Consider the following 25965-nt stretch of genomic DNA (forward strand, 5'->3'; position numbering starts at 1 on the left):
CCTTAATATTTCTGTATCTCTTATTTTTTTAAAAATGATTCCTTTTATAATTAAATATTTTCAGACATCTAAGATTTCAACTGTGTCATAAAACAAATGGAGAAATTAAATAATTTAATAACCCAAACGCAGAGATCTTATGTACAGAAATAAAAACCAGAAGCGTCGTGAAAATCTGCTTCTAGTTTTCAAAAAGGGTAAAAGAAAGACAATTTGGTTATCTGTATTAAATCTTATTGAAATCAGATGAAAAGGATTCTAACCTATAAGCAAGATTTCTATTTTAAATCTCTCAGTGTATGTATTTGTCTACAGAAAAATGAAAGTCTGAACTTTGTGCCACCTATCCAATTTTTAAACATAAGTAAATTTTTTTTTAGTGTATTGCAGTGATGTATATTTGGGTATCAGTTTTCTAAATCTATGCATGTGCACAGTGAAATTTATAGTTGTGTTAAAAATTTGTTACAGATAATTGCATAAATATTGATAAATCAATTATATTTCACCATTGAAGTGTGTATTAATAAAATGCACACTTTAAACTATATTGCCCCTTTCTGTCCATTGTTTGTTGAAAATGTTACAAACATAATGCATCTTTTATATAACTAAACATGAAATGTGGATTTTTGAATATTATTTTTCAAACCACAGTGTTTTATATTATATTTGAGATATTTTTGTTGAAGTTTTGACTTGTCAAACCATGTAATGAGCAATGAGAGATAATTCATTTATATTTGTAGTGAATGCACGGAATTTAAAAAAAAGAAAAAGAGAACACACTCAAAGTATGTAGCTTATAACGATTCCGGGAAAACTACATATTTAATTTTAAATATTTGCAAGTTTAAAAACAGGATAAATATGATTGAAGGCGTAAGTATATACTCATACAGTATATACTCCATTACTGAAGTATCCACTTGCTATAGTTTACTAAGTCAATTTTACATTGTGGTTGTTCTAGAAAAAAGAGTGGTATTATAAATTTGAAACAAATTTTTAATAATGATTTTTTTTTGTATGCTTTATATTTATATTTTATGAAAATGGAATAGGAGATTGAAATATATCATTATTAACTAGTGAAATTAAAAAAAAAAAAAAAACAGTCAAGAATGCAGAAATCAGAATTTCCATGCTTTAAGGAAAATTTTAACTTTTAAAATGACAAAATTGTTTTAAATAAGCACGAAAAACTTGTTCGAAAGAAACATGTGCCATAAGAAAAAAAAAATTTTTTTTAATTTAATGTAAAACTTTTTTTTCATTCAGTACATATCGAAATAATTTATTTTTTAACATTGAGAATAAAAGTACCAACATTAAAATAAAATGTTTTGATGATAATTAGTACAGATTACAACTTTTGTGAGTAAAAACTTTTAAAGATGTCATAATAATATAAAAGAAAATTGCATTAAACTTTCGTATGATTGTTATTTGAATTCTGAAGGTAAAACACGAATTTTTAGAATGTTATTTGATAAGTGATTGAGTTAATTAGAATCCCTGTAATTTTGAGAATGGAATAATATGTCTTATAAAATAAATTTAAGTACTATAAATTAGTAAAAATGTTTTTAATAATCTCATTGTAACGTATCATAAGCTATATCAAGAACTATTCAGTTTTTCTTTTAAATAAAAACTTTTATTAACAAACACAAACATTAAGAAATATGCAATACCCGTAACGGGATAGTGAAAACATCATAAACAACTAGAAAACCCATAACGGGATATAAGGAAACTCAAATTCCACAATAAAACTAATCTAAAAAGAATCAACAACTCTGTCGTTCTAAATATTGACTTCTAATTTAATCGTCTGCTTTTATTTTAAGTTTATCTCTTTATGCGTTTACTTTATTTTAATTATGATTTTGCAAACCCATTATTTCTTTAATATTTTTAGACTTTACAATCGTCTGCTTTTATAAATTCTTTAATATTTTTAAACTTTACATCATTATAAATTATTTGCAGATTTACATAAATCATTAGTTTTTTTGTTAGTTTAATTACTTTGCTCTTTTGTATCAATTATAACTTTTCCTCCATCACTTTTGATAATTTACAATTTAATTGCATTACATGTTTCAGAATTGGGTATAATATGAAAAAAACACAACTACTTCGATTTAGTAGGAACAACATATGACGCAATGCTAAACGAATGGAATTTAGTTGTTGTTTATTTAGTTATTGTTATTAGTAGTTGTTGTTATTTGTTTCAGTTGTTGTTGTTTATTTAGTTGTATTTAGTTTCAATAACTTTTCTTTATAATGCAATAAAATCTGGCGAGCAGCTATTTAAACGATCGAACACTTCGTTTGTTTATTTGTGGCTTGAAGTTAGGCTCGCAGAAAATGCCGTTCATGGGTTAAATTTAGTAGGAACAACACTACCTGTGACGTAGGCTATATTATACCCAATTTGACATTTTTTCAGAACATCGGTGCATTCACTTAGGAAAGTGTATTCACTTTAAGGCTTAAAATGTTTGCTTTAAGTTTATAAATAAAGTTATATAAAATCTTCATAATGACTGATACTGGGCCGGTAAAACCTGGTTGGTAGGACACTGGGCCCATGTTTAAGAGTAGTTTAAGTAATTTAAATTTTGAGCTCTGTTCTTTTTTTTCTCCATCTCATTAGTCAGTCGGAAATTAATCTGAAAATCTGTCATTTTTTATCAATTGTTGCTTTTAAAAATTAATAAGGAATTTTAAGTTTTTAAATGCTAGATGTTTTGCTTGAGTTTTCAATTTTGAATTTTTTGAATGTGACTGAGTTGAATTATGATTAAAGGCATAAATATCCCTTTCAGGAATATTTTAACAAGTTTCGTAATTGTAAACAATTTTTGCTAGGAGCAAATGACTTGCCTTTTGACATCATTGATAAAACTGAATGTTGATTTTATTAGTAAGTTATCAAAAAGAAAACTAAGGAGGCATGAGAGATACATAGTCAGCAAACGGCACATTCTGGTGAAATAGGATTATGTTCACAGTTTGTGCATTCACTTAATAGGTATATCACACGATGGAAATTATTGGCAACAAAACCAACAAGTTAATCGCAAGCGTATCCTACACTTTCAACAAAAATTGCTGGAAAGTCGTGTGATATCGAAATCACAGCTGCCCGAAATATTGTTTTGCTTTATATATTCAATATGTTACTTAAACTGTGTATAAACGGGTGATTTAAGTAATTTAAAATTTGTGCTCTGTTCTTTTTTGTTTGTTTTTTTCATCTCATAAGTCAGGCTGAAGTTACTTTAAAAGTTTTTAAATGCTAGAGATTTTGTTTGAATTCTTAATTTTGGATTTTTCGAATTGGGACTAAGTGGAATTATGGTGAAAGACATAAATATCTCCCACAAGAATATTTTAACAACAAGTTTCCAAATTGTAAAAAAATTTTGCTAGAATCAAATGAATTGCAATACCCTTTGAAATCATTGATAGAAGTAAATGCTGATTTTATTAGTAAGTTGTCAAAAAGGAAACTAAGGGGGCATGATAGATATGTGATCAGCAAAAGGCTCATTCTGGGGAAATAGGATTCCGTTCACAATCCGTGCATTCACTTTAAGAGGACGTCATACCCAGGAAAAAAATCCAAATTGTCAAAATCAGTGATAAGTCTCGCACTTAGGTGCATCTCCTTTAGGTAGGGAATAATTGGTACAGTGATTTATAATAGAGGGCCACTTAGACTGTTACATCCATGGTACGAGGAAAACTGAACAATGTAAGCATTAGTTTCTTAAGGTCATTCTGCTTCCAGATTTGTGGTCTTTATTTTTAAACCGTTTTTAAATTTGATTATGAAATATCTAGAATAAAAGTTCTAATTATTTATTTATTTCAACTGAAAATGTAAATAATTAATAGGTGTTTACAAGATAATAGGGATCAATTTATATATTACAATTAATTCGTTTCAAATTAGAACACCAAGAAATGTATAAATTTTCATTTTCATGTATAAAATTAATGTTTGAAAATAATTAATTAAAGATTACTTAGTTTTAATAATCAGCGCTATAAGAATATTTTAACAACAAATTGTAAAAAATTTTTGCTGGAAGCAAATGATTTGCAATATCTTTTGACATCGTTGATAAAAGTGAATGTTGATTTTATTTGTAAGTTGTCAAAAAGGAAACTAAGGGAGTATGATAGATCCATGGTCAGCAAAATTCTATGTGGAGTTCCGTTGTAATAACTTTTGAAAAAGAGAATAACAACACTTGGTAAATTGAGTGTGAAGTCGTAATGAATCAAGTCCATCAAAAAATGATTGCTCAAAGCTGTGATTCGACATTTCCTGTGTGTGCTGATGCCATTTTAAAAATATTGCAATTTTGAAAACTATGTTATTTTTTATGGCAGTAACTCTCAAAAAAGCAATAAAGTCAGTCCAAATCTAAATATATTAAACTGCAATTATTCAAAAGTTTGATTTGATGTTTGTGTGTCAAATTATCAAGTTAAGATAAATGGGATTTTAAAGGATGTGAAAATTCGTTGCAGAAATTGCAGGGAAAATGATCAAAATAGGGCTTGGATTTATGATAAAATCGGGCAAATTGAACCGATTTTTATTTTTTTACATTAGGTCTGTAGCAAGATATCCACTTTAGTTTAATAGGGTTCAATATTTTGGTTGCTGTTTTCTATGCGTGCAAGATGACTATGCTGGTGCAAGAGCCATTTTCTATGTAAAACACTAATCAATAGAGATGATTGTGAGATACCAGAATAATACCAATTCTTTCTTTTTCAATGATGAAAATCCCGTAATTCCTGAAGAGATAATTTTTTCCAATTTTTTATTTATTTTTAAGAACAATTAAAAATTTAGCTTCTCTAAAGAAAGTTCCACATTTTAGTGTTTTCGTAAGCAAGGTATGAAAAAATAGAAAGAATGAAAAATTTGCCCAAAAAAGAAAATTTATAAGCTTTGTTTTTATCAAACAATATTTTTGAAAAATGCCATGTCAAAGAGGTGCCAGAACAAGTTTTTATAATTTTGGTTAGGCTTTATCATTAATGCATAACATTTTGGTGTAGAAAGAAAAGCCTACGGATATTAAATAAATTTATGCCCACTTTTCTAAATTTTTATTTACAGATTCACAACAATAATCACAATATATTGTTTCTGGTTGCTCTGGTGCATTTAAATAAATTAGAAAATTGCCCTTTTTTGCGATACATTTTTATTTCTTCACAAAATACACAACAATTACATTATTTTTATTTAAATTTAATGTAAACATAAAACTTAATTTATATTTCTTATTTTTAGGTTTTGTAGAAATTTGGGAAGCATATGTTAAAATAGACTTGACTTATTTTTCCTGTCTTGAAGTCTGGAAAAATATCTAAATTTAGCTGTAATGCTAGGAAAAGGATTTAATATTAAGAAATAATGAAATTTCATCATTCTCTGCTTAATGAATCTATAAATTTATATCTAGAGTGATTTACATAAAAGTAATTTGAAAAGTATCCAGGAAATTATTTATTCTAATTAAAGATGGAGAAAAAACGTAAAAGAAGTGTAGTAATTCCTGAAAAAATAATGCTTGTGATTGAACACGGAAGTTCTGATGAGTTTGATAATTTATTTCAAGAATTTGCTGGTTGTAATATAGTTTCTGATGATTTTTATATTAAACTATTACACACTTCTGCCCTATTTGGTCGCTGTGATTTGATTCAATTTATTCTTAGTAGAATAAATTACTTCAAAAAGAAAATTGGTGTTAATGATGTTGATTTAGATGGCTGGACATCTTTACACTATGCAGCAAAAGGAGGTCAGTTAGAAGCAGTAAAATATTTAATTGAAAATGATGCCAATATCAATGCTATAAGTTTTGCAAATGGAGCAAAATATTATCATATTGCAGCCAGTTATGGTCACAAAAAAATTCTGGACTATTTTTTAGATGGAGGTGGTAACATAGCCGAAACTGATAGTGTTGGGTCGTCGTTATTGCATTATGCAGCTAAAGGGGGTAATCTAGAGGTAGCAGAATTTCTTATTCACAATGGTGTTGATATTAATGTTAATGACTTTGAAGGTAAAAAACCTCTTCATGTTGCAGCTAGTTATGGTCACAGCACAATCGCTAATTTTTTTATTAATAAAGGTGTGGATGTAGATGATATTGATAAAAACGGTTGGACACCATTGCATTATGCAGCAAATGAAGGAAAGTTAAATGTAGTTGAATGCCTTTTAAAGAATAAAGCCAACGTTAATGCTGAAACAAAAGATGGAAGTAAAGCAATTCATTTTTCTTCTAGAGAAGGCCATCGAAAGTTAGTAGAATTCCTTCTTTGTAATAAAGTCAGTGTTAAAGATTGCAACAGTAAGAATGGCTGGACTGTTTTACACTATGCTACACTAAAAGATAATTTTGATGTTATTAATGATTTGATTTCCAAAGGAGTGAATATTCATGAAAAATCAATCAATGGAATGTCATCTTTGCATGTTGCAGCACAATATGGAAGTACTAATGCTGCAGAAGTATTGCTTAAACACGGAGCAGAAGTTAACGAGAAAGATGAACGAAACTGGATTCCATTACATTATGCTGCACATGAAGGTCATCTAAAAATGATTGAGCTTCTATTTGATGAAAATTCTAACATAACTAATCAATGTTTACAGGGTCTGAAGCCAATTCATGTTGCAACACAGAATAATAAAAAGGAAGTGATTGAATTTTTTATCAATAAAGGAGCTAATATAAACGAGGTAAATAGTAAAACTGGTTTGACATCATTGCACTATGCTGCAGAAAAAAACCTTATCAACATTATTCAATTTCTCATGGATAGAAATGCCAATATGTTTGCTCAGTCAAATGATGGACTGATGCCTATTCATGTTGCTGCTCTGAATGGTCACAAATGTTCTGTAGAGGTGTTCATTCAACAGGGACCATACATTAATCTACAGACTGATCAAGGCTGGACCCCTTTGCACTTTGCTGCTTTGAAGGGTCATTTAGACTTGGTTCAGTTTCTTGTCAATAAAACTACCTGTCTTAATAGTAAAATAAAAGATGGCTCAAAAGCTATCCATGTAGCTGCTGTGAATGGTCACAAAAGTATTGTGGACTATTTTCTTCATAAAGGTATGAATATTAATGATTGCAATTTTAAAGGTTGGACACCTTTGCATGCGTGTATACCAAAAAATCAGTTAGAAATGGTTGAATTTTTAGTTCAAAATAATGCAAATTTGTATGCAAAGAATGCAGAAGGTCTTTCTCCTCTTCTCTTAGCTGCTAAGTTTGGTCAAATGGATATTGTGAAATTTTTACTTAGCAAGGGCTCTGACGTAAATGAGTGCTGTAAAAAAGGTTGGACGCCTTTAAGTTATGCTGCATTCAGTGGTTCAGTCAAAATTATTAATCTTCTAATAGAAAGTGGTGCTGAAAGTGATACAAAATCTGGCTATATAGGTAATCCTTTACATATTGCTGTTTATGAAGGCCACATAGATGCTGTCAAAACTTTTGTCGAATTTGGAATAGATGTGAATTTATTTGGCTCTAATAATAACACACCGCTGGGCTACGCTGCTGAAAGGGGCCACTTGGAAATCGTTAAATATCTTGTAGAAAAAGGAGCAAATAATTTAAAAAATTCTAAAGGGAAAAAACCGATTCATATTGCAGCTGAAAAAGGTTGCATGTCTATTGTTGAGTATTTTCTTGATAATGGTGTTTATATTGATGATACAGATGGAGATGACTGGACACCTTTACATTATGCTATCAGAAGTCTGCAGTTTGATCTGGTGAAGTACTTAATAAATAGGGGATCGGATATTAAAGCCAGGAGTAAATATGGAGCTTCAGCTTTATGCATAGCTTCTTTGTATCGTCTACCTAATATTGATTATCGATTTTGTGCGTGCAGTCAAAATTATTATGATAATCAAGATGATTATTTTATACTCTGTGAACAGGCTAAGCATGATCATGAAAAAATGATTGATTTTTTGATTCAAAAAGGTGGATTAATCAATGATGCTTACTGTGAGGGTTGGTCTCCTTTACATTTTGCTTTTTATAATATATTTGGTAGGAATGTTGACTACATTATAAAAAAACTGATAGATGCGGGTTCAGAACTGAATATGCAAAATAAAAATGGAAGGACACCATTGCACATTGCTGCTAGAGTTTATAACATTAATGCAGCTAAAATATTACTAGATGCAAAGCCAGACTTAGATATGCGCGATGGAAATGGTGATACACCTTTGCATATTGCTTGCAAGACTCGAAAGATAGAAATCATGAAACTTCTTTTGGAAGCTGGTGCTAGGTCTGATATTAAAGACAATAGTGGAAGAACAGTTGGTTTCTATTGTTTGCATAATTTCATGGATTTCAAAAATGGTTTTGCAGAAGAAGACAAAAATCGTCGGTATGCTAAAATTTTAGAAAAAATTACTGTCTTTACTGATATTGATGACAAAGAAAAAAAGTCTGCTGTACATTTAACATTGGAGAATTGTTGTAATTTCCGGTTTTGTTATTTTGTTTTGTGTCTTCAAGGCGATCTGAATGTGCAAGACATTAATGGCAACACACCATTGAATTTTATGACCGAAAGACTATCATTGGGACCGTGTTCTTTGAGCATTGCCACAATCAAATTATTTATTGACAATGGTGCATATTTCGAAATTAAAGACTGTCAAAGAATAGCTGATTATCGCCAAGTTCGAGACATTCTATTTACTGATGCAAACTTGTGTGCAAAATCTATTTTAAATAGTTTAAATTACAATTATTTGCCTATATTGTATAATTCCTCTTTATCTGCATATCTTCCCCCTATTGATAGCTGTAAAATTTATTTTTCTAACTCAGTGAAAAAAAGTGTTGAAATGGAGATATTAAATAAAGGCTATTGTGACGTTTCAAAAATGATGTTGCCTTTAAATTTCTTATCAATAAAGTGCCTTGCCAACCATTATAAAGAATTCTGAATTTCTAGTCTCAAAATAATGGTTTCTACCATTTTAACTACATTTGCATTTGTTTCAAATTTCTTAAGATTTTCCACACCTATTGAAATTTTTAAACTACAATTATTTCTGTATAACAAATGGTATGGAATGGTGTTTCTAAAAGTGCATAAAAAAGTTAAATATTACATCTAGAAATAGATTTCTTGATTGATGATTTGCATGTTACAGTCTATCTGCAATTGAATTAAAGAGCAGCATAATAATAATAGGCTGATAAGCTTTAATCACAAGGAAAAACAAGAAGCTTATCTAGAAGTAATTATTTTGTCAAACTGTTGACTATTAATCCAGAAGTGGATTTCTCGACTAAAGATTTGCAGATTACAATTTATCTTTTCAACAGAAACTATTGAATTAAAGAAAACAATTGAATTAACTATTTGAACTAAAACAATTGAATTTAAGAGAGGGTTAATAAGCGTAATGTCTTAAAAAATTCTCTTTTTTTGATCAGCTATAATGACTATTAAGGAATAGAATTTCAGTTTTTTGTGAATAAACCTTTATTTTTGAAAAATATGACGTTGAAAATTTCCTTAAAAAAACACTAACCTAAGGTAAAGTAAATGAAACCGAGAAAATCTGTTAAAAGTAAACAAAACATTTGCTGTGTTAAACATAATATGTTTATAGTTTGTTTACGTAAAGAAATACCCTAGCCATTCGTCTGAAGCAGTGGCGGTGACTATGGTTACGAGGTTTAACTATTTCGAGTAGGGGTATCGGGTCAATATTTAAGATAGGGTTTGGCTCTTGTCAGCGAGAGAAAGGGAATCTGGTGAGGGAGAAGATCCCCTCTTTTCTTGTTTCCGTAGCAGCAGATGACGACCTTAGACTTCGTGGCGAGGGGAGTTATTTCCATAGACAAACTGTAGTTTAAAACAAGCCATGCTTTTGTTGTTTTTTTGTTCTTTTATAAGCTATTGCACTGTTATGAATTTTATTAGGTTGGTTATAAAATATCTCCCAACATGTTTTTACACTAAGTTTTTTATCTGTTACAGTAAACATTGTGCTGTGATAAATAGGTAATTTAAAAAAGGACTGTGTCTTTATTTTTGTATTGCTTATATAAATCATAAATATTTTTTTTTCTTAGTGTTGTAATCTTAATACCTCAAAAATAACTTTTTTCCTCACCAAAATTTTAAGATAAAAAGAAAGCTGTGTGCTGATCACAAAACATACCTAAAACAGTTTCATCTAAAATTTGGAAAATGTAGTGAAAAGAGTGCTTGCACTATTCAATATCCAATTTTAAACTAAGTAATAATAATGTAACCGTACAAAGCATTTATGGCATAAAGTATAAAAAGGATGCTTAAGGTTAAATGAACTGAAAAGAAAAGTGTTTTGCTTATGAATTTTTTCATCCAAAGAAAGAAAAAACTTGAGACAGTAGTAATTTTCTTTAAAATAAATTATTTAAAAAGAAGGAAAGTGCTATTTAAATTAAAGTTTGAAAAAAATATGAACTGATGTTTCTGTCAAAGAAAAATACTTAATGTTTGAAAACCTTGTTAACAAGATGATTCGAATTTTGTTTCTAAGTTTTTCAACAAGATGATGCTTAAATTCAAGGTGTTTTCTGTGGAGAAAAATGATTTTATTATGTATAAAAAAGATCTCTATTTATAATTAAAAAATTTTGTTGAAGTGTGATTAAGTGTTTTTTTCTTAGCTTTCTGGTACTGAAAACTTATTTTTGAGCTTTGTTTTGAATGCAAATTTAAAAAAAGAAATCTTTATTATTATATATTCATATTCTTTTATATTTTTTACCACCTGCTGGCAAAACGTATTTTTGAACCATATAAAAGAAATAATTGATCATAAATCATTGATATCGTATTTAAATTAAATTTAAAAGTGTCTATTACCCATTGACAAAATGGATATTGGTCTGGATTTCATAGCGTCCTCACTTTTCAACTACAATAATCTGGAGTAATAGTAAACAGCGCTATGGCGACCGCTGCTGTTTGATACTTTTTTTCAAAATTCTTTTTTCACATTAAATTTTGTTGTGCATTAAGTTGGCGAGTTTATTTTTGAGATATAATACCAAAGAGATCCCATAAATACTTCTTGAGTTGTGAATGAAAGATAATTTCATCATTTGAACTATATTTTTATTTGTATTGTTTTATTTAAGAATCAGAAATTTCAACCTTCAGTTCAAACTGGATAATTTTCAATACTAATTCAGGTGAATATCACAAATAATGGGGGTCCAAACTGATTGACATGGTCCCAAAAGTTAGAGTTGAAGCAAGAAAAAAACGATGTCAAGGCCTCAACTTACCGAGGCTGAAAAAGCCAAAGAACGTAGACGGGAACGGTGATAGCGGATTGCGCTAATGCAGTGTTTCTCAACGGGGGCGGTGGAAGTATGATTAGGGGCGGTGAACTTGTTTCGGGCGACAGGGGGGCGTTGGGTGTATTTTGGGCAGTAGGGGGTTGTCATTCAAATTCAATTTTAAAACTTACAAATAAAATTATTAAATTAAGATTTATTTAATAAATAAAATCAATCTAAAATTAATATTAAAGAAAAAAAAAAGTTAATATAGTAAATTAAGACTATCCGATACACCATTTGTACCACCAATAAAACGAGCTTATACAACACCTATTCTTCGATCCGAACCAACAGAGAGCAGCTCATGCGTTTTTGAGTCTGATTCATTCAAGCTATTTCGCAAATCACTCTGACTCATTCAAGACATTTGGCGGGCATTAAAGTACATACGCTTTCAGTATGAATGTTTGATTTGACACGTGTTTATGATTTTTGTCGTTAGCTTCCTTACTGTTTTTTCCCCTCAGTTTCGATTCGATCTCATTGCTTATTTGGTGAATTAGTTCTTTACCATAAAATATTTATTAATTTGGAGAAATAGTTAAATTTTCTTTCATCGTTAGTATTTTGCTGGCACCAACAACGTAAGTTAACAAGAAGAAATGTCATCAATACCGTACCACGTACTTGAAGTTTGGATTTGTTCAATCGCTGTTGAACTCTCAACTGCCCATGTGTTTACTTTCTGACAAAGTTTTACCTAATGAGACAATGAAATCTTCCCATTAGCAGGAGCATTTGCAAAAAACTTATTCTGACAAATAAAATAAGGATTTGTAATTTTTCACGAACATCAAAGACAAGTTCCTGAACGCACTTTCGGTCTCAGGGTTACTAGCAACCTCATCACAAAAATGGATTGATATCTTTTTATAATATATCAAAACTTTTTGCTAAATCTGGAAAAGCTCATACCATCGGAGCAGAGTTGATACTAACGGTCGTCAAGGAAGTTTTAGAAACAGTTTTACACCATCCAGCAGCATCCAATGTAATCAAATATCCCATTAAGCAACGATACAGTGCGGTAACGAAATGATGAGATGGCTGAAGACGTTGAAGTTTCCTTATGCAAACTTTTGATATCCAACGAATTTTCCCTTCAAGTTGATGAATCAACCTTGCCATGTAATGTAGGCTTTATTGTGAGCGTAGGTCCTGTTTGTAAAGGTAGAAAAAATCATTGAAGATATGCTTTATGCAAGAAACTTGATTGTAGATACCAAAGGTAAATCTATTTTAGATACTGTCAAAGATTATTTTACAGAGAAAAACATTCCTACTGCAAATATTATCTCGATTGCCACTGATGGAGCTAATGCAATGTTGAGTCGACATCGTGTGTTTATAGCCCTTTTGAAAAGGGAAATACTAGATATTTTAGCTGTTTACTGCATGCTTCACAGACAGCATTTAAAAGGAAAAAATCTCAGCGACCGTTTGCATCAGTCATTGCAATATGTCATGTCTGCTGTGAACAAAATTCACAGTAATGCTCTCAACGATTGATTATTCAGACCGTTGCGTATGATGAAGAATTCAATCGCTTGCTACCGCACACCGAGATTCTCTGACTTTCCAAAGACGCCTGTCTCAATAGGTTTTGGAATCTTTTCGACTTTGTTCTTGAATTCCTCGAAAACAGAGATGTAGCTCTGAGAGACAGATTGCTAGAATTTAAGGAAGACTTTGGCTGATTTATTTGCAAAATTTAATGCCATTAATTTACAACTTCAAGGCGATGAGCTCAATTTGATCCCTACAAAATCAGTTATTTCTGACTTTCTAAAAAAACTAATTTTGTGGAATCAGAATTTTGGTTGGAATGAGTTCAGCTAAGCAGGCGAAATTCGCTCTGATGGTGAACAAGAATATTGTGAACACTTTGACTCCTTGCACATGGACTATTCTGACCGTTTTAAAGCTGTTTTGTTCCATTGAAGTCCCTCAATGGGGTTATTGGGTTAAGATCCCTTTTGTGAATATTGAAACAGCAGAGTTTCAGATTTATGAGGAATTAGTCGAACTTTCAACTAAGGAAACTTTGAAATGGTGATCGTCTCACAGAATTTTGGCTTCAAGGTAACATAAGTCACCCCTAACCTGGACTATAGACTATCGTTAAAAAAATTTTTAAATGCCTTCCCTTCCTCCTACCTTGTCGAACGTGGATTCAGCATCACTAAAAGTATTGAAACGCACGTTAAGAAACTGGCTCTGAACCATTGAGTGCAATCATCCCACTGTCATAGTTATTTAAATGTTTCGTTGATACTACTTTTTAGTGTAAAAAATTACTTTGGGTGTTTTTTCAATCATTTAATTAAGAATAAATGATTCTTTTTAAGCATAGGTTTCTTTGTTGTATTTTTTCACTAAACACATTTATTTTAATTACAACAAATAGACTGCAATTATCAGCAGTGAGAAAAGTATCGAGTTAATGTACACATTATTTTTTTAAAAAACCAAGCAAATTTAAAAATTAATAGCTTAATTAATTCGCTTAAAAATTGCTTAATGTTGTCTCTTATACTTCAGCACACCTCCATCCGTCCCCTCTAAATAACTGGATTTTCACAAAGGGGGGCGTTGAAATATTTTTCGCTCCCTAAGGGGGCAGCAACGAAAAAAAGGTTGAGAATCTATGCGCTAATGGTTTTCTAAAACATTTTGAACTGCGCTGATAACATCTAATTCACCTTAAGAAAGGTTGGCGGACTGCGTTTAAGGTAACCCTTATGACCATCCCTCCTACTTCAATCATGCAGTAAAACAATTTCGTCGTCTCGCCAATATTGTTCGCCAGAAGCTAGTGTGCTGTGGGAGGATATGCCAATAAGTGTTCCTCCATCTTTTGGTAATTTTCATTTCAATACAGAACACAAGTATTTATTTAACATTAAGTATAACAGAAAAGAATAACGTATTTTTCGGTTGTTTTACAAAGGAACAGTTAGTGCATGTTTATGCGAACCTACTATTCCTTGTTCTGAACAATTTATTTTCATTGATCGTTTATATGCTTTTATATAAAGGGAATTTTTAAGATAAAAAACTGAACTACTTTTGCTTTGTTTTATTTCAAATTTTGCTTTCATAATAAATCCTTATACCCGTATTACTGATTCAATACCAATAATTTCAATTTCAATTCCTTATACCCATTCTAAGCGTAAAAAGTAAATTAAGAAACGAATAATAATTATAAAAAACAGGTAAATAAATAAAAAATTTAAAAAAAATTACAGCATTAATTATGTACCCAAAACAGCGTAGGTGATCCTTACAAATTTAATATTGAGAGAAAAAAATTCAGTTATAAAAATAGATCACATTCATTTTTGTGAACATAATTATCAGGTATAATTTGCTATCAACTGTGTAAATGTAATAGTGTTAATTAATATATATATTTCATAAAAAAAGAATTATAAAACTGTTAAAATCTTTTTTAATTCATTTATTTTACACGAATAAGCAAGATTTTTTGTGATTTTAAATTTCAGTGATTTATCAAATATCTTAAATAAAAATGTTCATTTATACATTATTTTTCCCTTTATCTCATTTTGCCATCGATTTGAATTTTTCTTCTTCTTTAATTTATGGCATGAAATTTCTAACACTAAGTAAAAGAATGTGGTTAGTTCATAGTTGAAGCTCAGCTGCATTTATTTTGAGAAAACATGTTTCACTGTTTCCAATCCTTTTCGGTAAAGATGGTCAAAAAATAAATTAAACCTCTTACTTTCAATTGCCAAGAAGTGCCTTGTGTTATTATCTTTTCGTCTGAGCAGCGGGTATTCGCCTTAAATTCGTTTTGCACGTAAATCAGTTGAAGTTCGGAAAAATATCCGGAGTTCACAAGACATACCAGAAATTCTCCCCTATTGTAAGACAATCAAAGTTTTTTTTTTTCTTTCAAAGCTTTATTTTGTCTTTTTCTAAGTCCTTTTTTTTTAAAATTATTCTGCTCCAAGCAATTTTAATAAAAAGTTTCGGACAAAAATTTTGTTTTGCTGCGCAAAAATTATAACATGTAGAAACTTGAAATTACGAAGATGCGTGGTAAAATCAAAGAACAGGGGGCTGAAATTAAAATAAGTTAACATCCGATGATTATTTTGGGAATTATTAATTGTTAAACTTATTGGAAAAATTTCATGTGGGCCACTCTATATGCCGCAGGAATGCAATTACCGAATGAAATTTGACATACTGAGAGTAACAAATTGTGCGAAAGTTACTACAATCTTTACAGCTTTTATTCGGGATTATTTTATCTTCTGTAGGATAAGAATTTATTTCTCGCGAGCTGGAATTAATATTAGCTCACGCTTGACTTTGTTATCAAAAATTACAAAAAATTAACAGTTGAAATAAGGAAAAAGAGAGAGGGATTAGGTGTTGCAAGACGTAAATCTTAACATTTGTATTAAAATTTTTAAAAATGTGAGAAACTCAAGTGCAAGCCTTTTTTAATTTGAACTGTTTTATAAAGTTATCATTATATATTATTCCCAAATAAAATTTACTTCTAATTTATTGCATTTTATTTTGTCCCACATGTCATACGTTAATAAAAAAATGTTTGTAAAAATAAAGAATATTATGAGAAAGTTTTGGATATTAATACAGAAACTTCATTTTAAAGTATTAACTGTTGAAAACTGCGATTTTCGAAACTGCAATATTCAAATTTAAATTATAAATAACTGGAAAAAATTAAATCATAAATAACTTTTTAAAAAAAAACGTTGTATATATGATAATTTTCTGACAAGTTTCTAAAGCTGTAAGGAATTAAAAGTCGGTACACCAAATCTTTTCTTCAAATCATATCGAATTCTCTAAAAACGCAATAGAAATGGCATAAAGCAGAGAAATTAGCGAAATATTTTCGATATATTGTTTCGAAAACTAGATTATTTATTCAAGAAATTATTTTGCCATTATGCTCCTTTCAAATGAAAAGTTTTAAAAAACAATTTAATTTAACCTTTTACATTTAATGATCCTATTAAGAAATTAAATGAAAGAAAAAGAATGGAAAAGATACAGGAACAGAACAGTAGAAAGAGAAAATTAAAAAAAATAGCAAGGCTAGTTATTTGTGAATGGAAAATAATGAATGTGCCAGAAACATTTTCATATTAAAAGTTGAAGAATTTTTCCTAATGTTAGACTTTTTTTATTCAAAAATTGAGCAGAAATTTTCAGACTTGATCAATGATTACGTTGGTTGGTTGGTGTCGTATCCTCTATTGAATCATATCTCGTGGTGTGCTTGAATAGTCTTTGCTATCTCTATGGCATTAAATGAATAAAAATCTTCTTCTGTATGGTTGTTTAAGAGGTGAAGGCCTGCAGCGTCTGCAGAGTAGTTAAAAACATGATATGGTGTGAGTTCCACATTAGGACAGTTGCCACAGTTTTGATAAATGCTAAAATTACGTTAATTGCAATTATTACATTTAGATGAATTTAAATTATTCGAAGTAACATGAATAATTTTAAAAATAATTCAAACTTTTCTTTTAAAGAAATTATTCTAATATATATATACACTCATGGACAAAAAAATTAACGCACCAAGGTGTCGTCAAAATGAAACGAAATTTTACATGCGTAATGACTACTTTGATATAAGTAAATGATTAGAAAATCAAAGAAAAACGATAATCTTTGATTTTCTAATCATTTACTAACATCAAAGTAGTCATTACGTATGTAAAATTACGTTTCATTTTGACGACTCCTTCTTGGTGCGCTAATTTTTTTTGCCCATGAGTGTATTTAATTCTTTCTACAACATCATGCAATAATATAAAAAAGTACGGCTTAAATTTATCATTATTTTACCATTGCATTACAAAAAATTGATGTAACTGTTATTAAAAAGTTGTTAATATAAAAACAATTTTGGATTAAATTACGTTTATAAAAAAGGGAGAAAAAAACAATTGTTTCTCTTTTCCGGTTATTGGTAAAATCTGTTAGTGAAAAGATAATTTAAGATGTCGATTTTGTTACTAAAAAGAAATAATTTTATCTCCATAAATATGTTGTAATTCATACTGAATGCTGAGATTTTAAAGTAAATTTTTGTCAATATTTACTAAGATATACATTTTCAATTTAAAACTAAGCGAACAAAAATATAATGATAACAAATCGAATATTTTAAAACCATTCCTTTATATTTAATTCTATGAATAGCAATTATTTTGAACATTATGTTTAAAAAATTACGAAGTTTTGGTCTCATCATTAATCATGAAATTTACAAAGATTATTTCCAAACGGTTTAAATGTAACGAAAACTTTTTATTCACAAGAAATTACTATTATAAATGCATATTGATTTTTATTTTTACAAAGCACAACATACTGCAACAATAATAAAAATAATCATAATTTCTCTATTATTACACAATGCATTTTTTCTTCAAAATCATCCTTCTTTTATTATTTCCATTGCTTTTTTATATTTATGTTTATTATTGCAGAATAAAATATCGATAATATCATTTTCAAAGCAGTTTTGAATTTCATTAAGAAAAAAAGAAAAAAGCAATTATAAGGGAGAAAAAAAACTAGTCAATTTTTCCACAATAAAATCTAATTGATACCAATTTCAGTTCAATTTGCGAAAGAAAATGCAATTGTTTCCCCCTTTTTTTTCTCATTTTAAACTTTTCTTTATAATTACGCAATTTACATTGCCATTTATGTTTAAATTATTACAAAATCAATTTTCCGTGCGTCGGTTGATTATAGCGTGCCTGCTTTTTCAAACATGTCTGGAAACGCCAGTTATCAATAAAAAGAGATATAAAAATTAAAATGAAAGCAATCATATTTTGTATGTTAAGTTGGAGCCCACAAGTAAGTTGAAATGAAATTAGTTAAACTCTTAGGATATGAATAGCATTTTTTGAAGCTCTTTGAAGTCCAAGATAAGTAAAAAAGGGACAATTTAATCTTCTTTTCTCTCGAAGCAAGGCTATAATCAGCCCATCTTGCCATTTTCTGGGCATTAAAACTGAGAAGTGACTTAAAATATTTTTTAAACTATTAAACTTTATATAAAAATTGCGAATTAGGAGATATTTTTCACCTAGATGGATAGTTATCAAAATCAATGAATAACTTAAACTTTTTTTTTTCAAATTTTTATGATCCCAGATAATGCAGCACTGTAGTAACTTTCTAAATATTAAAACAGTTGATCTTAAAACCTTTTCATTTTTATAAAGCTAAGGCTTCTCTTCATAGTGACGTTTGACTCTCTTTTTTTTTTCAAAATTAACGTAGGTAAAATCAACACTGTCTAAATGGAAACTGAGCTTGACTTAACTGACATGAACAACTGTTACAAAGTCTGTTAGTCATTTTCATAACTTCTGTGAGCACTGCAGTGAATGCATTTTTGAGAAAAGTATTCGCAAAAAAAAAGCGTTATTTAAATTAGGCCTATTTCAACCCCCACCACACAGAAAGAAACATGGTCAATTCTACCAGAATATGTTAAAATTCACCGTATTTCTGGCTATATCGGAATACTAAAGGGCTCAGTAATTTTTATCCAAACGCTTTGGTAATGATTTTGGTAAAATTAGCAGAAAATAGGGTTTTATAATGGGTTGCAAAATTTGGTATTTTTTGATACATCATGATACATTAGATCGTAATAATAACATAATAAGTTACACCATATATATATATATATGGTGTAACTTTTTATTCACAAGAAATTACTATTATAAATGCATATTGATTTTTATTTTNATAAAATTCTTAGCTGCAAGCAGGTAATATATATATATATGCAGGTACGTTCAAGAATAAGTTTAATTCAATTTAAAAGAATAAATGAATGAAAAGGAAATTAAAATAATGCTTTTTTGATTTGAATTTTTAACACATATAAACTTTAATTACGTATACAACCGAGCACACTCACGCATATCTACCTATCTATTTATCTATAGATATATATATATATATATAGCTATAGTTATAGTTTCTTTTGCTGTTCTATTACAACTGTATTGGAATATATTGTATTGTTGTTTAAGTATATATATTTTTGTACTTTGAAGTATTCGAAGAAGGAGAAAATGGGAGATTTGTTCTATTATCGGAGAGAAAATGATGTATCCTCTATGGTACAGGATGACCATAAGAAAGATGTAAGAAAAGTTCAGAGTTTTTAATTTATCTCAGTTTTCCGTGTCATTTTGAATTTTCTTTTTTTATCATTTTGCTTTTCTTCAAAATGTTAGCTAAATAAAAAATTCGTGTAAATCAAAAAATAATAAAACAAAAAAATATTAAAATTAAAATAAAAGAAGCTTAAAACTGATTTTAAAATTAAATTATATCTTAAACTAAGACGCCAACTTGCTCCGCTTTTTAGAAAATATTTTTCTTGTGGTAGCAAACTTCTTGTGGTTTAATGTATGATTAGTAGTTTAGAAAATTCGATTGAAAATTATATTTTGCCCTTCACTACTCATAAATGATTCAAAAGCTCATTGAAAAAATGGTAATTTCGTTCTTAATGTCTCGAATATTCCTACTGTACTTCCTACTGTCGTTGTTGTTGTTGGCGTATGCCTGTTAAGACAGAGGGGTGCGATTGTTCTTGTTTTCCAGTGGCGCCATCTATGGCCAAGAATTCAACTTCTGCCGCACCCATACGTCACACCCGTTTATAGGGTGTGACCCATTCACACATCCATTCATCCAGAGATGGTAATTTTGACCTGAATCAGAGAACGATCTATCTCCAATTCAGTACCCCCAGAGATATTGATTTTTTATGGGAACATGGAGGACTTTGTGACTGGACAGATTTAACGTGCATCACTCACCATTTTACTACACGGGGAGTCTCCGGTCGACGGGATTCGAACCTACGAACTCTCGGACATGGGCCCAGCGCCCTACCGACCAGGCTATCCCGGCCCTTCTGCTGTCGTTCCTACTGCAAATGCGAGAATAACGGGAGTACTATACGACAGTTTACTGGAGTATTCTATGACGCAATTTGAAAAATTTCATGAATTCTGAGTTAAGAAGGACTTTATTATAGATAGTATTATTTTTCATATTACCAATTAGTTGAAATAAAAATAAGAATAATTTAATCTAAAATGAAAAAAAAAAAGAAATATAATCCCCCAAGACTCTTTTAAAAAGTGGTTCGTTTTTAAAATTTTTATCCGACTTTTAATATTCATTTGATTTTAAAAACTAATTTATTTCAGACAGAAATTTTTCAATTTCCTTAATTAGGCTGGTTGGTAGGGCACTGGACCCATTTCCAAGAGGTCGTGGGTTCCCCTGCCGAAGATTCCCTGTGACTGAGGCATATAAGATCTGTGGAGTCACAAAGTCCCCCATTTTACCATAACAAATCATACCTCTGGGGGTACTGATCCAGGAGCTTCCTTGTCTTCTGGATTGGGTTCAAAATTACAAGGCTGCGGAGTTGAACAGTAGTAGTCGTAATCACAAAATTGGGTCGGCTGTTCAACGAAAGTTATAAAGTTAAATAAAATTGCTTTAATTAAAAGTGTATCGTAGCGAACCTAACACGAAGAATAAATTCAAAAATCTCCTTTTATTCTATGTTTTTAAAAACTTTTTCTAATTTTCAGATACCCAGCAGCAAAGTAGTTCATATTTCTATCACGAAAGAAGATCGTAAACGTGCAGAACGTTTGAATAAATTAAGAGAAGTTGTCTGGGAAGCTTTTAAAGGCATTGTTTTCATTGTTTGTTTTGGCGGATTCGCTTACCAGATTTCAGAGTTCCTCATCCATTTCTACACCTATCCGACGACCATAGATATAGAAATACAGGAGCCCGATAATGTCATAAGACCTGCTGTGACCATTTGTGATACCAACCCGTAAGTATTATCACTCAGTTTTCCTTACTAAGTAGAAAAAAGAAGCAGTAAAAATAAATATAAGGGAAGAGTCAGTCTGAGAGCTTCTCTTAAAGCTTTAGAACCGGCTGTGCTGGTACAGAAGTTTCTTCTGGTGAAAGTCGCTGGGAGCAAGATAGGAACTGTATGCTCAATGATCAAACAACTCCAAGCAGAACGTCTGCAGCAGATTTTACTGTCGAATTCATCGCATGGTGCCAGGGCCGGCTTATGCATGTCACGGCCCCTAGGCAATGCTCGTCTCGGCCCCCCACCCCTACCGTCTTCTAACTTCCTAATATATTTTTTCGCTAACACAACACTTTATTCATAATTACGCTGTTTTTTACTACATAGGTATATTATCACATTATTCAATAAAAATATTGTAAAACTCTCTTTTCATTCACAGCCGTAAAACTCGCAAATAAATTGCACGAAGTGAAAATTCAACGATTACATTAAAAATGTTGTCTATGACACAATACAACGTATGTATTTAGCGGATCGGGGAATTCCCCAGTCATGCGACGAAAGAACCAGCACTGCCAACCTTATTTTTACATACTCTTTGGTAGCTTGGCCATAGAATATACATACCTATGGTAGGTACCAGAACAGTAAGTGTGCATTTACAACGTAGAATTTTGCGCGTTTTTCAAGCGTGTTGTGTTAAAAAAGCTGCTCTTGCTGTCTAGTCATCTGATTAATCGGCGTTAAAATTTCCGCGATAAAATTTATGGCGATTATATTACTGCGTTATATATGAACTAACTACCATAATATTAATATCTAATTTGGAATGGGTTCAGAAATGTACTAAAATAGCATCGATGTAATGTACAAAGCAAGACAATCGTCATTGAAATTTCGAATTAAATTTTTACTGTTTAAGAAACATTGTCAATTTTTTTTCTCTGCAGCACAGGGCCCCTGAACGTGGCGGGGCCCCTAGGCAGTTGCCTACAGTGCCTAATGGATAAAACGGCCCTGCATGGTGCCGATTATAATTGTAGATTTGCACATCATCATTTGTCGGAAAGTGATATCCGGGCAGAATTTTTTTCTGACGAAAGTCGAGCGCAATTGTAGATCTACAACAACAATGATTATATCACTCTTTTTATTATGACTTGCTCATTGTGTAGTAACATTAAGCGTTGCTCACTTAAGTAGAGACACGCGCTCCATTTTAAGATAGCAGACCTTCTATTATACTGGGGTTCAGAAATTTATTCCACAGTACAGCTAGCGTTACCAAATCTTTGACATTCGAAGCATTTCAAAGCATTTGGCACACATGAACTGGGCTGTTATATCACACAAGTTTTACAGAAGATGGTAACCTAGGTGTGTTAAATGTCAGGATAAGATGTTTGTTTGGTAGAGACTGGATTACCGTCCCTCTGAATCTTAATCCTACTAGCTGCTGTCCCATTTTTATCTCTACGCTTTTCAAAAAGCATTTTTTCTTCGTCGTTTATAAATTCTGCTTCTGATATTACACCTCGAGAGATAATTAGCGATTTAATAGGTGCGGCAATAATTCTGAAAGAACACATATTCGTACAACTAAATAAAATATTGACTTCTTCACAGAGGCGACTTCTCCCAGTACGGAAAGAAGAGCCTTGTGAATAAGAAATGGGGATACTTTACTGGATGAAGTGTTTGGTACATTTGAATGATTCGTCAAAGCTATCAGGAATAATGTAGCACAATTACACGGTGTCGAGGCTGTTATGCTGATCTTATTTTGGTTTGTGAAACTGAACACCTTGCCATTTTCAGCCTTAGAAAATATCAATCACTGTCACTATCAGTGGCACCACGGTGTCCATCTAAGGGCACGGAAGTAACAGATTGGTGGTGGTCATCAATCCGCTACTTGACACCGATGATGAACGATAGCTATCTTTTAGTAGGTTTGTGGATTGTGCCACAAAGATTTTTAAATGATGCCTCGGTAATCTTAAGGAGAATAACACCTTCATCTTCAAAACTCTGTTCCAGGCGATTAGCAAAAGCCTTCTAATTCACATCGTTAAAGTTCTATCAACTATTGAATTTGGGGTTTCTTTTTGTGGGTGTGTTTTCTTTTCTTCTTGTGAGGATCATTATATGCCCAGAACCAGGGTTTAAAGGTAAAACTTCTTTTGGCATTCGGTGCTAAATTATCTGATACCATACTAAGGTCAATGTTTGTAAAAAATAAGTGGGTAGATCAGAAGGTTGGTAAATGAGGTTCAAGCAGGTTGAGTAGATCTTTTATGACTCCTTAATGCATTATTATAATCAGTATGGTTCCATCTGGTACAATGAGGATTGAAGTCACCCATACGTATAGTTTTCCTTGAGGAAAAACAATGTCCAAATTCACTTTTTTGTTACCTAGTGGGTCATTTTTTTCATGTGAAAAACCACCAGCATTCCTATAAAGCAATTTTATAACATTAAAGATAGTGCAGAACTCTCAAAATACATAAAAACACGAAGAAGGAGGCAAAATCATAGCAGATATAGTATAATTCAGAGTACACTACGAGGAGCCCCGTTAAAATGTAAGTGAAACTCTGTTTATTTGCTGGATGAAAATATGAGGGCGCTTCTAATAATCATCCTTTCTTTACACATTTAAACAGGTTTTGATATTTTTAAGTTTCCCCTCTCACGTTAAGGACATGTATGGATTAGACGACGTATTTCTTTTTCTTTTCATTGAATATGAATTTGCAGTATCCAATGTGTCTATTTTTACATTTTATTTTTAATAAGGGTCGTGACCATATAGCACCCTGTTTGTAGAGTGATGCAATAGATGGTGTCCGAGCTAGGAGGGGAGGCTCGATACATTATAAGGATGATGAGTTGCACTGCAACTCTTCATAGTCAAAAATATTATCGTAATCCTCAAGGGACGCTCTGATATTATGAACCAACTGTTTGTGTGCATTTGCACCGGTATTATTTATTTAACTTATATTAATTTTATGTGAGATCTATATTTCCAATTATCATTTTCAAAAATTGCACCCGAATAAATCGAGAAATAAATTTTTATTAATCGTAATTTACTGATCCAGCAATCAAATTAGTGAGCGTTGCAAGTTAGTCGCCAAATTATTAAAGTGCTATATAAAAGCTAAATCTGAGATCATTTGAATGCAGTTTCGGGGAAATAGTTATTATAAAAAATAAACATGCAATTCTGAACCTTAATGGTGAGTATTATGCTCCAAGTTTGAAACCGCTGTACCAAATCAACTCTGTATATACATAAATACAGATACGTTTAACAGTTATACAATGGGAAATGTTTTGTTATTTTTCTAGAGTGAAGAGAAGTGTTTTTTGTAGCAGATACCAATCTGATTGCTCATACGTTGAAGATCCGGAGAAATTTTGCGTCGACCATCCTCTCTATTGCGGAGCGGATTTAAATATGTCGAATTTCTATGTAAGTTTTGTTGTTATTCTACAATTTCTTAACACTGAACGGAGTTTACCGCAAATTTCTTCGTCATTTATTTTAGATTTTAATAACGCATTGTGTTTCAAATAAATAAATAAAGAAAGAAATGGCGACATGCACGATGTGCAAAAAATAAATTTAGAAAAAAAAAAAACTTATTCTAATTTTGATCTAATAAGCCGATTTTCACATACAAGGACTGATTCGTTAAGACGATATTTTAAGTCTCGAAAACATGCACAAAAACATACTTGCTTATACTTTTTTATATAATTTATTTGAATTTTTGTTCTTCTAAGTATGGGAATGTACCGCAGTCTGGGACAATGTGGTCCTCTTACTAAGTACAGGGAGCAGTCAAAAGTTTAGACCCCTGAATACTAATTTAATTTCTATTTTTGCGTATTTCGTCATCTCAAAAACTATTTGACCGATTTCCTTCAAACACAGGTTTCTTTTAACATTACGTGGATTGAATTGATGTAACACTTTGCATACCTAACAAATCAAACTGTTTTTGATATTTAGTAAGTTAAGTAATAATATAAGATAAGTATGATTTATTTTTTTACATGGAATTGGCAGTTGTTTATGCCACGATTCAGCACCAATCGGATTTGACAAACACTCGTTACGTCACATCTAGGTATCCAATTAAATATGAATTAAATTGATTCAGCGCTATAATAAAGCAAGACAATCAAAATAGCTGTAACGTTAACACGTCAAGCACAACCTCGCTATTCGGGCCAACAAGAGGTATTCTACTTGAGTTGCAAGTATCCAATTATTTTTGAATAAATAATATTTGTAATTGTGGACAAAATACTTTTTGACTCTCGCTATTAGTTCCAGAGATATATTGAATAGAAGATGAAGTCTAAAATAATAAAAGAGACAGTTACTTTTGTCAAAAAATACCAATATCAGGAATGAAGGGTACAAAATAAAGTTCTTAGTTGCAAGCAGGTAAATTATTAATAAAAAAACTCAGTAATTTTCAGTGCCATTATATGAGATTTTGTAGTAAACGGGTAAGTTGATTCCTCAGAAATAACAGCTTAAGTTCACGTAAAAAATTTGCATTACTTAAG

The 25965-nt window shown here is 30.8% G+C and overlaps 3 protein-coding genes across 5 annotated transcripts in view; all 3 read left to right on the plus strand.

Moving 5' to 3' along the window:
• Window positions 1-19: 19 nt before the first annotated feature.
• On the plus strand, window positions 20-10756 carry LOC107441655 (serine/threonine-protein phosphatase 6 regulatory ankyrin repeat subunit B). Of its 3 annotated transcripts, none has more exons than XM_043054560.2 (2): window positions 20-364; window positions 5336-10756. In XM_043054560.2, exon 2 carries the CDS (start codon window positions 5567-5569, stop codon window positions 9050-9052), a length of 3486 nt encoding a protein of 1161 aa, XP_042910494.1. In that variant the 5' UTR covers window positions 20-364; window positions 5336-5566; the 3' UTR covers window positions 9053-10756. The 3 variants fall into 3 exon arrangements, with proteins under 3 accessions (XP_042910494.1, XP_042910507.1, XP_042910500.1); XM_043054573.2 differs by having other exon boundaries at window positions 93-404; XM_043054566.2 differs by having other exon boundaries at window positions 93-297.
• Window positions 10757-12499: 1743 nt separating this feature from the next.
• Window positions 12500-12965, plus strand: LOC122271995 (protein FAM200C-like). Its single transcript, XM_043054905.1, has 2 exons — window positions 12500-12626; window positions 12676-12965. Exons 1-2 carry the CDS (start codon window positions 12500-12502, stop codon window positions 12963-12965), a joined length of 417 nt encoding a protein of 138 aa, XP_042910839.1.
• Window positions 12966-19582: 6617 nt separating this feature from the next.
• LOC107441653 (degenerin-like protein asic-2) overlaps window positions 19583-25965 on the plus strand; it is a 31474-nt gene continuing 25091 nt past the window's right edge. The window contains exons 1-3 of the mRNA XM_043054912.2: window positions 19583-19654; window positions 21128-21381; window positions 24733-24856. Of these exons, the coding sequence (XP_042910846.2) occupies window positions 19583-19654; window positions 21128-21381; window positions 24733-24856 (450 nt within the window). The remainder of the gene's footprint in view (window positions 19655-21127; window positions 21382-24732; window positions 24857-25965) is intronic.

Source organism: Parasteatoda tepidariorum, chromosome 5, assembly GCF_043381705.1.
Source record: "Parasteatoda tepidariorum isolate YZ-2023 chromosome 5, CAS_Ptep_4.0, whole genome shotgun sequence".
In the NCBI taxonomy this organism is placed as follows: domain Eukaryota; kingdom Metazoa; phylum Arthropoda; class Arachnida; order Araneae; family Theridiidae; genus Parasteatoda; species Parasteatoda tepidariorum.